Source organism: Lycium barbarum, chromosome 2, assembly GCF_019175385.1.
Source record: "Lycium barbarum isolate Lr01 chromosome 2, ASM1917538v2, whole genome shotgun sequence".
Taxonomy (NCBI): Eukaryota; Viridiplantae; Streptophyta; class Magnoliopsida; order Solanales; family Solanaceae; genus Lycium; species Lycium barbarum.
Window position 1 is genome coordinate 128,152,273 of NC_083338.1, and position 17,767 is coordinate 128,170,039.

At 38.3% G+C, this 17,767-nt stretch overlaps 2 protein-coding genes across 3 annotated transcripts in view; both read left to right on the forward strand.

The window, feature by feature from the left end:
* Positions 1–3,156: 3,156 nt before the first annotated feature.
* Positions 3,157–17,767, forward strand: part of LOC132627170 (sirohydrochlorin ferrochelatase, chloroplastic-like) — a 46,232-nt gene continuing 31,621 nt past the window's right edge. The window contains exon 1 of one of the 2 annotated variants that reach the window (XM_060342348.1): positions 3,157–3,279. The gene's annotated coding sequence lies outside the window, so the exon portion shown is untranslated. The remainder of the gene's footprint in view (positions 3,280–17,767) is intronic. The other variant, XM_060342347.1, reaches the window with a different exon arrangement.
* Positions 11,934–13,502, forward strand: LOC132628890 (uncharacterized). The gene has a single exon (XM_060344644.1). It carries the CDS (start codon positions 11,934–11,936, stop codon positions 13,500–13,502), a length of 1,569 nt encoding a protein of 522 aa, XP_060200627.1.

Here is a 17,767-nt window from a genome sequence, read left to right on the forward strand (position 1 = left end):
AAAATTAAGGTATCGTCTTATCTGGGCGGAGCGATCCTTGTCCTACGGTGGCTACGTAGTTTCAGGCTATCTGAGCCTTCTCGGTAATTTGTGCAACTCCCAAAAACAATAACATAATATAGTTGGCTAAGAAGCCCATGATTTTCGTGAATTAACTTGTACTTGTCTTGTAATAATGATTTCACGAAATAACTAGTAAACATGGTTTCATGAAATAGCTTGTAAACATATTCTCGATTCATGAGTAATAACAATAGTCATAATCATATATATGTAATTGACTTGAAAACGTGATTGTAACTTGCAAAATAAAATCATAAAGTTTCATATGAACATAATGAGAACACATGAGAAAGAATTCATGATTCATGGATTAAGCTAGGGTTCCTAATAACCATAATGGAAGATTAGGAATACAACAACGAATATAGATACAAAATTCATGTACATACATACATAATTACGGGCTACCAATATGTTGGGTTTAATGCCCTAGGATTTGAACTTCATAGATTTTACGAAACGGATCATGGGGAAGAACGTAGAGATTCCCACATGTGGATGGAACCGGAAGTTCTACATACCTTAACTTCCTGCTTTTGAGCGTATCACAATGTCCTCCAATCCCTTCAACTTTAATCTATAGCAATACAGGTCATAGGGATTCTATATTAGCAACAATATCCATGTTTTGTTCATCTAAGCATTTTATCAAACACTTGGTGGGCATGAAGCTCCACAACCCTCATTAATGGTGTTTTCTTCACCAAATCCCCATTCTATTACTTCTAGCTAATTCTACAATCTCAATTAGATGTACTTAACATCATTCTTCATCACCCATATGAATATAACAATCCTAAGTCAACAATCCAACAATTCTAGCATAGTTCATATAATTATCTTCATCAAACCCAATTATTATTCTCCCAAGAATTCATCAATTCACAACTATAAATGATTAGGGATAGAAACATTACCTTTTTGAAGTCCAATCCTCTTGAATTCGGGTTCTAGGGTTTCCACATCCAACAAAAATGTTCCAATCCTAACTCTATGGATTAGAAGAGTTTACTCAAGTTAGAAAGGGATTAGGGACTTAAATTCAACCTAGAATCATGATAAAAACTTACCTTGGAAGATCTTGAGTGTTGGGGCTTGTTATCTATGAGTTTAGAGAGAATTTTCGTGAATGGGGTGTTGGGGAAATAAACCCCAACCCCAAATATAACAAGAAAACGCGTAAACCCGACTTTTGACCCGAAATTGACCTGTTTCGCGATGGTTCCGCGATGCGGATGCATCGCGCAACTTTCTGCAGATAAAAACTCAGAGTTGCGCAATCGGTCCGCGAAGCGGGACCATCGCGTACTCTCTCACGCGCCCCGAGAAGCGACAGGTGTCGGTTCTGCACAGCGTTCGGTAAAATGGGCATAACTTCTTGCACATATGTTCGTTTGACCCCCATAATATACCGTTGGAAATCTATTTCAAAGGGCTACAACTTTCATCAAGGAAGCTTTCCCAAATTCCCAACTGAATTTTACGAAAGTTTACTGGAAGGCAAGCGTATCGAAAACTTAGCCGATTCTATAGGATTTCAAGTGCCTCACTATTAGCCATATTGAGACGATCATATCTCCTTGCTCCGATCTCTGATTGGCTTGGTACTTATATCGTTAGAAAGGTATTTCTACATACTACAACCTCATTGAGGGTACTTTCCCAAATTCCAAACTGATCAAGGAGTTATCGCTGCCCGAAATAGGCCTATCAACCATTTTCGCAAAACGTTCAAACCTTTAGTGTTTCCACTAGAACTCTAATGATATGAGCTTAAACTCAGCTCCAAGATGCGGGGTGTTACAATTATCATCATTATTATTATTTTGTGTTGGAATTTACTATTGCAATAATTGTGGTTCCAGAGAAAGGTGGTGAAGTGATCACCATCGAAAGGGTTGAGATTAAACTTGTGAATTCTTAACTGTTAAAACCTGCCCTGTGGCTATGGGGCTTAATTGACTTCCTAGTTGTTAAATTATGAATAAAACGTTTGTTTTTCAAGGCAAAAAAAAAAAGATAGTAGTTACGTAATTTAACCGATACACTGCCCGATAACCGTCCGATAATTGCTAACCCGATACCGAACCAACCGATATCTTATCGGTTGGCTAGCGGATTAGTACTTTTAAAATTCGAAAACCGTTAAGCCAAACCGTTAAGCATAGTTATCCGCCCAATCCGCCCGATAAGCAACCCGGTTACACCATTCAAAATTGGGCTGACGCCTCTAATCATTTTTTTCACGGGGATTCCCTTCATATGGACTGGTTCTTAATTTTGTCCCTCAAATTAACGTTCTTTCATTTTGGCCTTAATTCTCATTAAATGAAAATTGTGAGGGTCAGAGTACCTTTTTCGCTGATCTATAAAATCAGACTCTGGGTTCATCCATAGCAAAGTTGGAAAAAAAAAAAAATCGCAAGGCAAAGTTTCATAAAAATTATGCCTTTTCAGATAAAGTTACATAGAAATTATGCTTTGTCCGGTTTAAGTAATGTAGATAACTTAATTTCTACGGAACTATGCCGGATAAAGAATAGTTTCTATGTAACTTTGTTCGAAAAGACGTAGTTTCTACGAAACTTTGCTTGCGAAATTAGGTTAGGCACAATACATAAACAAGCCCTTTAACTTGGCGCGAGTTGGCAACTATGACCTTAAACTTTGCTAGTGCACAAGTTGACACTTAAACTTGCCAAAAGTTGAACATATAAACACATATGCTGACGTGACGCTGATGTGGCAGTGACATAGCACTGAATAAAATTATGTGTCACGTCAGCACCACGTCAGCATTTGTGTTTAAATGATTGACTTTTAGCAAGTTTAAGTGCCTACTTGTGCACTAGCAAAGTTTAAGGTCATAGTTGCTAGCTCGCGCCAAGTTAAAGGGCTTGTTTATGTGTTTTGCCCAAAAATTAAAGACCAGTGACTTGAGGGCCAAAAATTAAAGACCACCCCTCAATAGGGCCATTCGTCCGAATTGACCATTTTTGGGGCCTTCTCTTATTATGTTTGGGCTGGCAAATTTTAGATTCGAACCGTTTGTTGTAATACCACAACAAAACCCGGATTTCCTCTCCGCTTAACATTTCGGCATTGCTACATCTCCGACAAAACGCCACGTCACTCTCCTTCCAATCCTCTTTGCTATTTTACAAGCTAATGTGAGCTCTTGTTTGCGTGATGTTTACAAAATTTTGATGTCTACCGGTAAGTATATATATTACCGTTAGTTTCCTCTAAGATTATCCAAGAAAATGAAAAAAAAAAAAAAGAGATTAATGCAATGTTCAAGTGTGTGATCATCTCATGTTAAACTTAACAGCCTACTTTTAATATTTAATTATATTCTCAACACGTCCCTCACATGCGGGCTTTTTTTTTTGGCCAGAGAAAGCATACTTTTAATATTTAATTATATTCTCAACGAGTCCCTTCACGTGCGGGCTTTTTTTTTTTGCCCGAGAGAGTATACTTTTAATATTTAATTATATTCTCAACATGCAATACATATACCTATGTTTATTAGGTGTTGTGGGAGTTAGTCAGTCTTGCTTGAATCTTGTACTGGAAAATCAACCACCTTTCAGATTTTTGCTAAACTTAGATTTGGTTGTGGTTTGACCTAATGTGTAGTAGTATCATTGAGGATTGGAACTTTGATTCCACTTTTGGGAATTTCATATGAATTGCGACTGAATTTAGTTCAGGAGACAAGTAGAATCTCTTCATCCCATGATTCGATGAAATATCTTGAATTTTATAGAAGCTGTATTAACATTTATCACTAGATTTTTGGCTAGATTTTGTAAGTGGGTGACTGCTGCTCCATCACCATTTAGATATTGCAATTTCCTCATAGCAGATCACATGTATAGGACCAACAGGGCCAGTGGCCATGACTAAAATATATTTTAGGAGCTCACAGAGGTCCATAAAAGCTATTTAGGCTTTAAACAATGTTGAAATTGTTGACACCCAATTTTGTCCCGCCTCTCCTCCTGAAATACCTATTTGTGCTTCTAATATTTTGAGAAAATAAAATAAATATATATTATGTTTACTATAATTATTAGCCTATTATCAATACCGTCATTGCATTATTCTATCAATTATTGTTATTACTATTATCGCATTTATTATTATTATTATTATTATTTATTATTATTATTATTATTATTACTATTATTTTAATTATTGTTATTATTAATAATTTATTATCATTTTGTTATTATCAATAATTGTTATTTATTGTTATTATTTTTTATTATTAATTACTATCATCTTTGTTATTGTTATTAATTATTATCATTTTTTAATTATCAATATTTGTTATTTACTATCATTATTATATCTATTATTATTTTTTATCACCATTATCATCAACATTATCATTATTACCATTATCATTATTGTTATTAGCAGTATTACTACCGCTATTTATTTGCTGCTATTATTTAGTATTATTGAAACTGGCATTTCTCAACGTTTCTACCAACTTCCGCATACGCATCGCATTTACTTCGCACATTTTAATGATAGCATTTGTTATTGAATATTATTGCACGGTCATTTGCGACATCATATAATTTTTACCCAGGTCTTTTACAATTGCATATTTTCGTACCAGGTGATATTCTGGCACCCTTGGTACATCGTTAATCAAAATGGGTCTTTTATTCAAATTTAGAAGCCAAATTATTTTCTTGCACTCGGTCCGCATTTTTGACTTACCGGACCCCAAATCAAGGTCCGATTAACTCCTAATATTTTTTTGATTAGCCCATATCGCTTATCTTAATTTTTAGACTAGTCCATGGTTCAATTCACTAGTCCATTCTTTTAATACCCGGTCTAAAAATTGACCCGGTCCACAAATGGACCTGACCCGACCCGTCTTTATCCAAAATAAGGGAAACCCTTAAGGGTTTCCCATTTTTGAACCCATTCTTTTCGTCGCCTCCTTCTCCTCTTTTCTTCCTCCTCCCATCACCGCCTCCAACCCCCATCGCCACCGCCGCGCCTCCCCATTTCCCCTCTTTCGTTGTCGGCCCTTCCCACGTTACCCGCACCTCCACTATCTCCCTCACCCCACTGCTTCATCACCCACACCCATACCTCCATCTTCACCATCGCTACCCGCACCCTCCACTACACCACTGTCCCCCACTTGCGTCTGACACCACCACACCTTCTTCACCATCTTCCCCTTCCCACGTTACCACTGCCGCCTCCACCATGTCTTGTCCCCCCCACGTTGCCTTTCCTCTTTTCTCCGCTGTCTCCCACTTCATCGTGTCTCTCCCACGTGACCTCTGCCATCCCACGCTCCTCTATACTCCCACTGCTCGCCTCTTCCCTCACCTGTCACCACCATCTCCGTTGGCCCCCCACGCTTCTGCCACCCCACTTCTCCTGTCCCCCACGCTCATCTCTCTTCTAAGTAAAACGAAAACCCTAACAAATCCCCTATAAATCGTCATTTCTGTGGATTGGAAAAGGGGGGGGGGGGGCTTTTTTTTTTATTTGCGAAAATCCCATAAAAGAAAGAGTTCTTCAGCCGCATGAAAATTTCCTTAAAAAATCAGTCCCTTTAGCAGTGACAATCTTATTTAATATCGGGTCAAAATACTAGATCCAATTTGTATTCGATTGCCTTGTTTGTCGTTGTGAATCCGAGCATCGCAAGTTCGGATTCGGTAGTGTTTCGAGGTAGGTCGGAGACTCGAAGCCTCACTTCGCTGCACCCGAAGAAGGTAATTCTCCATTCCCTTTTATTTCTGTTGCATTTTCGTTGTTCTGTGTTTTGTCAGTTTATTGTTTCATAATTCAAGTATGTTAGTTTAGTCAAGTTGTTCTAGTTTGATAGACAATATGTTTCTGTGTTAGCCTGTTTATGTGGTTAAACATATATGGTATGGTTTGTTGAAACGGCTGTAGTAGTATAGATATGATCATTGACTTAGTGAAAAAATGATATATATTGCTTTATCTGGTTGCTGAAATAATGATCGTAATCGAAGAAGAAAGATCTCCCTGTTTTGCTAGCCAATGGAATTGCTTGGTTTGTTTAAATTAGTTTAATCCGATAAAGTGATAAGCTTATAACTGTGAACATGAATATTGTTTTAGTTGGTTATAAACAATCAGTTATGACCTCCATTTGTTTCGGCTATTAGCTTCGATGTGATTGATTCTCGAATGATGTTGTTAGTCAATCAGTTATTTCTGTTTAGTTCTTGTTTAGTTTAAGTTTAGTCTGTTTTACTCTTTAGTGGATAATTCGGTCCTGTATATCAATTTAGCCTAGTCTTATACATCTATTATGTTAAACAGGGTTTAGTTTAACTGGTTTGAGCCAAGCCTGTTCTTTACAAGTATTATTTCAGTTTGGTTAGACCCTCTTGTGAGGGCATGATTGTTGTTAGCATCTAGGTTAAACTATGAACCTAGAATTCACTGATAATGATGTCTGTCTATTGCCATGTCCAAATATGATTTAGAAGTCTGCCAAGTATATTGATATAGTTAGTTTCATCATGCTTAAGCTGTCTTGTTGGCTGTTTGCATTTGATTTCTTACTCCCAAAATGTGGGTCACATGTTGTTTGGTTTAATCCACCCCAATTAAATGTGCTTTTATGTACAAGCTTAGTGTGTTGTATTGTCCCTCTGCCTTAGTTAATGTTTAGCAGTTGGGATCTGCTTATTTATTTTGACCCTTGTTCATTGCCTTTTTTAGCTGTATTGTGTAGTCCTGTCAAGATCTTATATGTCTCATGTATTAAGTCGAGGTGACCCTTTTAATCTGAAGTATGCCCTTTTATTTGGTTACATGGTATGTGGATTTGTTAGTCAATTATAGCCCTATGTTGTCCCAAAATCTACTGCCGTAATTCCCCATCTCTGTTAAATTTTTCGCATTTTTCTTAGTTGTTCTGTGTAGTTTAGTTGACAGCTTGGTATGTTGTTGTTCGAATTAAATAGATTAGCATGTCTAGATAGGTTGAATTGGTCCAATGTGTGGGTCTGCCTATATCCATGTTGTCTGTTTACCAAACTGCTCTCCTCCGTGATCTATTGGTCTAAGCTCAGCCATGAAAATGTTGTGTTGGGTCACTAAAGTGAAGTATACCTAGCTAAGTTTTTTTTTCAGGATATCATTAGACCCGTTAGACATGTTGTTTGCTTCTGTTTCGAATGTCGCTGCGTGAGATCCTTGTCCCATCTGTTTCAGAGGTGCCTGTATGCCCATGTTGCGCTGGTCCTTTGTTTATCTTTTGCTTAAAGCCTGAATCTTTTGTCGTTAAACCTGTGAAACCGCCATGTGATCTGGAATGAGTCTCATAGCGCATGTCCATACTCGTCTCCTCCCCTGAAATATCATATCCCTTTTATGAGAGGTAGCTTGCATTGCTTTGAGAGATACGAATATAGTATGACAATTGAATTTGAGGTTTACTTGTTTATATTGTTCTTTTAGTGTTCTATGTCTAATTATAGGATGACATACTCAGATATACTTGGAGTATACAGTCTGTTCGATTACGTATATATATGATATTTATTCAAATATATATATAGTATGTATACAAGACGCTGGTTCACTCGTTTTGAATTCCACATTATATATGGCCTTATGTGTTGATTATATACTAATCCTTCTCTTTTATGTTGTTGCATGATCATCGCATACGAGTCCGAGAGACTCGCCCACTTCCGCACCCGATGTTGGGCTAAAGCCCAACGAAATTCCCTCCGCGTCCAGCCCAACAGCAGTCCAGAAAAGGGGAGACTGCTGGGCCGAAGCCCAGTAGTGTCCCAATAACCAACAGTAGCAGCCCAGCAAAATAAGGGCTGCTGGGCCGCAGCCCCAACAGCAATACCCATAGCAGGCCATCTTAAAATGGGGCGGAGCCCATTTGTTTTAATTATCTCCTCCCTTATTTATTTTGTTGAATTTAATTTGTATTATGCCACTAACCCTTTTATTTTATTATTTCATTAGTTAGATAAATTCTAGTAAATTAGTGGGTTTAGTTTTGGGATAATGGTAGTTAACTTAAGGAAAATCAATAGTTAATTACCTAAAATTTCTTCTCTTTTTTTTTGTTAAATTTTTCATAGTATTTATAATATTTATTTTTCATTAGAATAATTAACTTTTCAAATAGCACGAGCACATGTTTTTTTTAAATTAAAGGACTCCTTTTGTCTCTTTATTATCTTAAAATTGGAAATGTGGTGGATATGCCAAAAAATGAATTCAAGTATATTTTATAAATAACTCTTCAAATTTGGAATCAATCACACATCATTTTAGCTAAGCATGATTAATAAAGTTAATAAAAAGAAAGGAAATCCTTCTCCCATCATATTTAAAGAAAATAAGTCTTGGCATTTCTATATCATCCTATTGATACAATATAAGTTTCATTTAAAATTCACATTAGCTATTTTTTTTTTTTTTTTGCTTATGCTCTTAAATCGCAAAAAGAATCATTAATATCTCACCCTTTGAGTTGTTTCAAATATTTATTAAAACACTGCACAAAACTCGCGTTTTTTTTTCTACTTATATATTCTATGCAAGTCTTATTTTTAAATAGCATCATTATTTAAAGCTTTAGCAATTTTTATAAGTTTTATTCGAAACGGCATTTAAAATTTTCTTTATGCAAATTATTATATTTTCTCTAACTCTTATCTTAAGCAACGTTCTTATATTTTTTCTTTAAAACTTTAGCAATATTTACAAGCTATTTTCTTGAAATTTTAAATATTATATTTGCATCTTTAGCCCTAATTAATTAACCTAAGTTTGGCCGGACAATCGTAGTTAGCGGATTCTAAAGGATGCCTAACCCCTTCCCTTTAGAATAATATAGAGCCCTTACCTAGAATCACATCGGTTAAGCAGCCCATTAACGGAGGTTTAGTTTTAGCTTTACCTTAGTTAACATCTAGGTGTCCTAATTCACCGTTAAATTAATTAGGTGGCGACTCCTTAAAACAAAGCAATATAGGAATCTCCAATATGTTGTACTCCGCTCTAACCCGGTTAAAATGGGGTATAACAGCTTGGCGACTCCGCTGGGGATTATTAGGTTCTAACCATAACGAACTTAGGTTAATAATTAATTCGTTAGATGTTTGGTTATTTTCTTTATTTTTGCCGTTATTGTTGCTTTATTTGTTTATCTTATATTCTTTTAAGTGATTGTTTTATTATGTGAAATTTTCTATGTTTTAATATGTTACTGCTTTCTTTAACTGGCATTCCATTCATATTTCTTCCACTCCTGGAAAACTCACACATATTCACACACTTAAAGCGGCTTCGCGGTTCGCGCCCGTGCACTACTAAATTACCCCTTTAGTTGGATTGGTCTAGTGGATTTAGTCGATCGGCGGTGCAGTCGACGGCCACGGACTTTCCACTCCCAAGTTGTCCGCTTGGGGGAGCCTTGTGTCATAGGAAAACAACTCTTAGTCAGCTTAAGATAGAGCTAAGCCAAAACCCTTTTAAGGACATGCACGAGCCTAGGAGGCTTAATACCCAAGGTGTATTAAGTCCATTAGTTAACCTCTTCCAAATGTTCGAGTGGGTCTATGACCCCAAGCGACAGCTATCACGTTATGTGCATTGATTTGAAGGATAAACATGTGCGTTATGTGGACCATGTGCTATTTAGGTAGAACTAACCGTTTGTGAACGCAGGTAGCCATAAATCGGTACAATGCGAACAGCATGCAAGAATTAGATACAGTTTTAGTTGAGCAAAGAGAGATCTGTGTTAAAGAAGGCATCAAAACGGGAGGAGTTTTGGCTATGTCATACATTATCCAAAATCGACGAAAGATCGGTGAATATATCCAAGCAACCAAGAGGCTCAAGGATGATGAAGGACTTTTCTCATTGTTAATTAGCTTATGAAAGTCAAGTTGTAATAATTTCCTTTGTACCAAGATTTTTAAACTTTGTATGGGTCTTTAATTAATAGCACATTGGGATGATATATAATCGTATATTTTATCCTTCAAATTCGCGTTAGGCCTACCTCTGGCATAAAGAGATCCCTGCATATTAGGACGTCTTGTCAATGTTTGTGTTATAAGGCGTTTGCCTGCTTGCTAAGTGGTTTACTTAAATTTATTTGCAATATGCTTGCTTTTGAATTTATTTGCGATTATCACCTAATGCCAAGCTCATTAATTAATTTTATTTGAAGGCTCTTGTTTGAATTTATTTGTGAAAAAGTTATTACTTGATATTTGCTAACATCATCTTTGTTTCAGAAGAAAAGTAAAATTCATATTTGCTTTGCCGCACAATTGCATATTGTTCATTAATTATTTTTGCATCATCCTCACTTCAAAAAAAAAAAAAACAAAAAAAAACTATTCCGCGGTTAGCGCACTTTAGCCACTCTAGAGCACCTGTAAGATCACTCGCATTCTTAGCATGACTCTCGACAAATTTCTAATCGTCGGAGCAAATTTCCTAATTTTCGCACACATGAACTAGCTTTGAAAATCCTAAAGTTAGCTCTTATCATTCCAACTTTATTTTAATAGGCATTCTCTTATCGTTATTCGCTTAGTTACTCAAATCTATTAGTGTCGGACAATTTGTCTCGCATCAAACTGCAAATTCTAGAGCTTTTCGCGTCCTTCTTTTACGGGTATGATCTTCGGTCTCAAACGACGGAACATTTGACCCGTTAGCTCCATGCCTCGTAGAGTCCATTTTGCACTCGGTTTACGTCATGGAACTTTTACTTTCAAATTCTATCATTTTCAGCATTTATCGTTTCTTAAATTGGTAGATGTCCAAATTTATTGGTACAATCTATCAAATGGCACTTCTCGATATTTGTTCAATTTTTTGCCATCAAGTTGTTCAAGAATGACTGTTCAAGTACCTTGCTTCTGCGGAGTCTTCGCTCAGTCAAACGCGTCATTCTGGGTCGCTAAAATTTATCTTCGCGCACCTATTAATTTCAATTTCTAGCATGCAAGTCGAAGGACAATCTCACAGGCCTCTTGTCCTTGACATTTTGCAACCCGCCAGTGCTTCGTAACTCTCGGGTACATTAAATTCAACTGTCTTGCACCCGATCAATCATGATCTCGTCTAAACTAATCTCTTGCATCATTAAAAAAAAAAAACTTTTACACACCAGGCGAACTACGCTTGACCTGATTCCTCGGTGGATACGTAGGCAGCCCACATAGGGACTCGGTCATATTGGGGTAGAATTTTTTTTTTTTCCTATTTGCATGTTACCCGAACTACGTTTGACCTGATTTCCTGTCGGATGCAGGATACGTAGGCAGCCTATATAAGGCTCGGTCTTATTTACTACAAATTTTAATATTTCCCAAACGAAGGAGCATGAAACTGGGACAATTTTGGAATGCAACCCAAGACATTTTTCAAAACATTCTAAAACTGGGGCAATTGTTTTTAAAAAAAATATGCTGGAATTGGTAAGAATTAACTCAGAACCAAGCTTTGGCGTTCGATATGAGTCAACCTTTCTCAAATGGCATGTTCTACTCCAATGCAGTTTTCTTTCTTCCGATTCATTCTCAACCGTCAGAGCTAAATAGCTGATGATTCATTGTCGTCCGTTCGTTCCCTTTATATGACTCAAGTCGTCTCTAATCTAGAGCCTGCTTAATTAGATCACTTAAAAAAATATATATATATATATATATATATATATATATTGTTTATGAAGCTTTTACTTCATGCACTAACATTTTATTTTGTTTATGAAGTTTTACTTTTCTCTTTAAAAGGTTGTCTAGCATTGAACATTGTTTTGGCTGCGAATCTGCATTAAGGACGAGACTACAATGGCAGAGAGATTTGAAGCTTTCAACACTGGTATGCGTTTGGTGCATGAACAAAACGATAGCAAGGGAAAGGTGGTTCGAAAAAATATTGTAGCCAATCTGGGAAATACCTTAAGCCTTCTTCCTAACACAACCTCAACTTCCAGCAACGTTTCCTTAGCCATTTCGCCTCACTTAAATCCTACCTATACCATTCCACAAATGCCTTCGACCTACACTCCCGATCAAGTAGCGATAATTCCTAATCCTCAATTTTCCATAGCCACCACTCAATTCGAGAAAAGTAAGGAAAACGAACTGGCGATATCCCCATACAGGAGGCCTGGAAAGGAAATCAAGTCGCTTTGCCACGAAGATTTGGGAAAAGAACTCCACAATTTGAGGAAAGTCATTAATGAAGAGTTATGTTCGAGAAATTTCCAGATTTTGAAGTATGAAGATTTATGTGTGCATCCAAACGCTGAGCTTCCGTCAGGGTACAAAATACCTAAGTTTAACACTTTCAATGGGAAGGGAGATCCCGTTGCTCATTTAAAGGACTATTGCAGCAGATTAATTGGTATTGGACATATTGAAGCCATACGAATGAGATTGTTCATTCAAAGTTTATCAGGATCAGCACTCTATTGGTACACTAAACAAGATTTTAGCAAATGGCTTACGTGGGAAGATATGGCCCGCGGATTTATAAAGCAATTCGAGTTTAACACTGGAGGCGATCCGCACATAGCTGATCTGCTTAGAATAAAGAAAACGCCACATGAGTCTTTCCAAGAATATGCCATACGATGGAGGTTAGAAGCTTCAAAAATACATCCTCCATTATCCGAGAGGGAATTGATCTCAACCTTCATCCAGATTCAGGAAGACTTATATTATGATAAGTTGCTCGGAGCTTGTGCACACAACTTCTCTGATTTGATTAGGATTGGTAGAGAACTAGAAAATGCCATTCAAGAAGGGAGAATTACAGATAGCTCAGCAACACAAGCCGTTCACCAAACCTTCCAAGCGGAGGTACTAGGAAATCTGCAAAGTGAAATGAAGGAAAACCAATTTGCTTCCACGACTATGCATCAAGCGCAATGCCATAAAAGTCACCAAATTTTTCAATCTTATGCCACCATGCAATGTCCTCGTCAGCAAAACTCCCAGCAAGGCTACCAACGACGGTTTCACCAAGCACAATCAAGCTCTCAACATAAAAAGAAGAGGAAATCTTTTTGCGTCACTACTCTAAATGAACCATTGGCAAACATATTTAAGAGGTTGAGTTCTAAGGGTATTCTACAACCAAAGAAGGGATTTATACCTAAGCATCCACCGCCAAACTTTGATTTATCTAAGAGTTGTGCTTATCACTCAAACATCCAAGGACATGACATTGAAGAATGTCCAGCACTAAGATTTAAGATTCAAAGCATGATTGAAAGTGGCAAGATAAAGCTGCAGCTAGAGCCTTCAGCCGATAATATTGCAAACACAAAGACAACTGTTGTTAAGGTTGATCCATCGAAACTGGCACCAAGGCATTTGAAAAGAAAGCGTGCAACAAGTCAAGCCGACTGATAGGGACATCATCTCGACACTCGAGAATATCATCCTCCACATGCCCATCTTTAGGAATAGCCGCTATCTTGTAATCTTTTCTAGACTTTTCAAATGAACTACGGTCGACCTGATTCCTGTTAGTAGCAGGATACGTAGGCGCCCATGTTGGGTCCGGTCTCAATAAATAAAAATTCCAATTCCCCCCCCCCCCCCCCCCCCATAGCCGAACTGGAGAAATGTTGCAGACGACTCATCCCAAGCCATATTCACATAATCAAAATTCCGCAATGACATAGCAACGAGAAGCGCAGATTCAAAGCCAAAGCTCAATGTTCAACGCAAGGCAACCACTTCCTTTTATGCTAACAAATTTTATCTGAGTAGCGCAGGACCGATTTTTAGCTACTCTTCAACGATAATGCACGGAATTTTATTCATTGAAACATTTTGAGAAGGTGAAATATCCCTAAGGTTTCCAGTTGCGGAAGCTGAAGTTTGCTTGCAGCTTTGCAGGGACTGCGCATCGAGTGGTTTGAATCTTCTTATAACACGCACAAATATTATTGCTTTCAAGTGCTCTCAAACGCACTGCGTATGCACTATTGCTTTAAATTCCCCGCACTGCATGCACTATCATTTTTAATACCACGCACTGCATATGCACTATTGCTTTAAATTCCCCGCACTGCATGCATTACTATTTTAAATACCACGCACTGCATATGCATTATTGCTTTAAATTCCCCGCACTGCATGCACTACTATTTTAAATACCACGCACTGCATATGCACTATTGCTTTAAATTTCCCGCACTGCATACGCACTACTGCTTTCAAATGTCCCGCACTGCAAAAACACCGCGCCTGCATTGCATTATTACTTACAAATGCCCCGCAAAGGCACAGCATCATTGTTCGCAAACGCACAGCATTTGGGTTCGTCCACCCTAAAAATAGGACACTTGGGTTCTTCCACCCTAAAATAGGATACTTGGGTTAGTCCACCCTAAAATAGGATACTTGGGTTCTTCCACCCTAAAATAGGATATCGGGTTCTTCCACCCTAAAATAGGATATCGGGTTCTTCCACCCTAAAATAGGATATCGGGTTCTTCCACCCTAAAATAGGATATCGGGTTCTTCCACCCTAAAATAGGATATCGGGTTCTTCCACCCTAAAATAGGATACTTGGGTTCTTCCACCCTAAAATAGGATACTTGGGTTCTTCCACCCTAAAATAGGATACTTGAGTTCTTCCACCCTAAAATAGGATATCGGGTTCTTCCACCCTAAAATAGGATATCGGGTTCTTCCACCCTAAAATAGGATACTTGGGTTCTTCCACCCTAAAATAGGATATCGGGTTCTTCCACCCTAAAATAGGATATCGGGTTCTTCCACCCTAAAATAGGATATTGGGTTCTTCCACCCTAAAATAGGATATCGGGTTCTTCCACCCTAAAATAGGATATCGGGTTCTTCCACCCTAAAACAGGATACCCGGGTTCTTCCACCCTAAAATAGGATATTGGGTTCTTCCACCCTAAAATAGGATATCGGGTTCTTCCACCCTAAAACAGGATACCCGGGTTCTTCCGCCCTAAAATAGGACATTTCGGGCTCAACCACCTTTCATATGACGCAGGGGTTGCGCACCGCCCTTTGCATCGTTTCCATATATTGCCTGGACCATGCACCGCCCCTTTTAAAATTTTTGCATAAGGCTGCGCACCGCCCTTTGCATCATTTCCATATTCATATACTGCTTGGGCCATGCACCACCCCATTTAAATTCTCTGCATAAGGCTGTGCACCGCCTTCCATGTTCGCATGGGCTGCGCACCGCCCTTTGTAGTTTTTGCATAAGGCTGCGCACCGCCCTTTAAAATTTCTGCATAAGACATCGCGTCGCACCTGCCTTGTTTTATTATTATTTTCAAATGCTCCTGCGTGCGCTCGCAGCCGCATTGCACCGCACTTGCATCGCTTTACTTCAATATTTATCTTTACTGACTATTTTATCTAGTTTAAAGTTTCGCAGGAGCTTTAGCGCAACGTGGAACTATTTCTTCGGCAGCGAACTGGGGCAATACGTCGGGAAGGATAAGCAAACTTCCGACAAGGGTCAATGATCTACCTCGAACACTCGGCTTCAATTTCAAATTTTCTGTTCGCATTCCAGCACACTCAATTTTCGGAGTTCTATCACAATACTCAGTGTCATCATAACTCGACACTGGGACAATATTTTTTGCGAAGATTCGCATCAAATCGTGAGTTGCCAGTCATAGGTGTCGTAGTCTTCCCAGAACTACACACGGCCTGATTCTCGTGCAGCCCGAGATATGTAGGCGATTCAGAGACCGGAGTTCGGCCGTAATTTTCTTTACCCTTAGTCCTTCATAATCCTCTAGCCGGGACAAAATAGGCTACTAAGTCAACGTCTTTGCCCGAAAACTCTTTTCATCATTACCGGGCAAAGAGGGACAAGTTGTTGACACCCAATTTTGTCCCGCCTCTCCTCCTGAAATACCTATTTGTGCTTCTAATATTTTGAGAAAATAAAATAAATATATATTATGTTTACTATAATTATTAGCCTATTATCAATACCGTCATTGCATTATTCTATCAATTATTGTTATTACTATTATCGCATTTATTATTATTATTATTATTTATTATTATTATTATTATTACTATTATTTTAATTATTGTTATTATTAATAATTTATTATCATTTTGTTATTATCAATAATTGTTATTTATTGTTATTATTTTTTATTATTAATTACTATCATCTTTGTTATTGTTATTAATTATTATCATTTTTTAATTATCAATATTTGTTATTTACTATCATTATTATATCTATTATTATTTTTTATCACCATTATCATCAACATTATCATTATTACCATTATCATTATTGTTATTAGCAGTATTACTACCGCTATTTATTTGCTGCTATTATTTAGTATTATTGAAACTGGCATTTCTCAACGTTTCTACCAACTTCCGCATACGCATCGCATTTACTTCGCACATTTTAATGATAGCGTTTGTTATTGAATATTATTGCACGGTCATTTGCGACATCATATAATTTTTACCCAGGTCTTTTACAAATGCATATTTTCGTACCAGGTGATATTCTGGCACCCTTGGTACATCGTTAATCAAAATGGGTCTTTTATTCAAATTTAGAAGCCAAATTATTTTCTTGCACTCGGTCCGCATTTTTGACTTACCGGACCCCAAATCAAGGTCCGATTAACTCCTAATATTTTTTTGATTAGCCCATATCGCTTATCTTAATTTTTAGACTAGTCCATGGTTCAATTCACTAGTCCATTCTTTTAATACCCGGTCTAAAAATTGACCCGGTCCACAAATGGACCTGACCCGACCCGTCTTTATCCAAAATAAGGGAAACCCTTAAGGGTTTCCCATTTTTGAACCCATTCTTTTCGTCGCCTCCTTCTCCTCTTTTCTTCCTCCTCCCATCACCGCCTCCAACCCCCATCGCCACCGCCGCGCCTCCCCATTTCCCCTCTTTCGTTGTCGGCCCTTCCCACGTTACCCGCACCTCCACTATCTCCCTCACCCCACTGCTTCATCACCCACACCCATACCTCCATCTTCACCATCGCTACCCGCACCCTCCACTACACCACTGTCCCCCACTTGCGTCTGACACCACCACACCTTCTTCACCATCTTCCCCTTCCCACGTTACCACTGCCGCCTCCACCATGTCTTGTCCCCCCCACGTTGCCTTTCCTCTTTTCTCCGCTGTCTCCCACTTCATCGTGTCTCTCCCACGTGACCTCTGCCATCCCACGCTCCTCTATACTCCCACTGCTCGCCTCTTCCCTCACCTGTCACCACCATCTCCGTTGGCCCCCCACGCTTCTGCCACCCCACTTCTCCTGTCCCCCACGCTCATCTCTCTTCTAAGTAAAACGAAAACCCTAACAAATCCCCTATAAATCGTCATTTCTGTGGATTGGAAAAGGGGGGGGGGGCTTTTTTTTTTATTTGCGAAAATCCCATAAAAGAAAGAGTTCTTCAGCCGCATGAAAATTTCCTTAAAAAATCAGTCCCTTTAGCAGTGACAATCTTATTTAATATCGGGTCAAAATACTAGATCCAATTTGTATTCGATTGCCTTGTTTGTCGTTGTGAATCCGAGCATCGCAAGTTCGGATTCGGTAGTGTTTCGAGGTAGGTCGGAGACTCGAAGCCTCACTTCGCTGCACCCGAAGAAGGTAATTCTCCA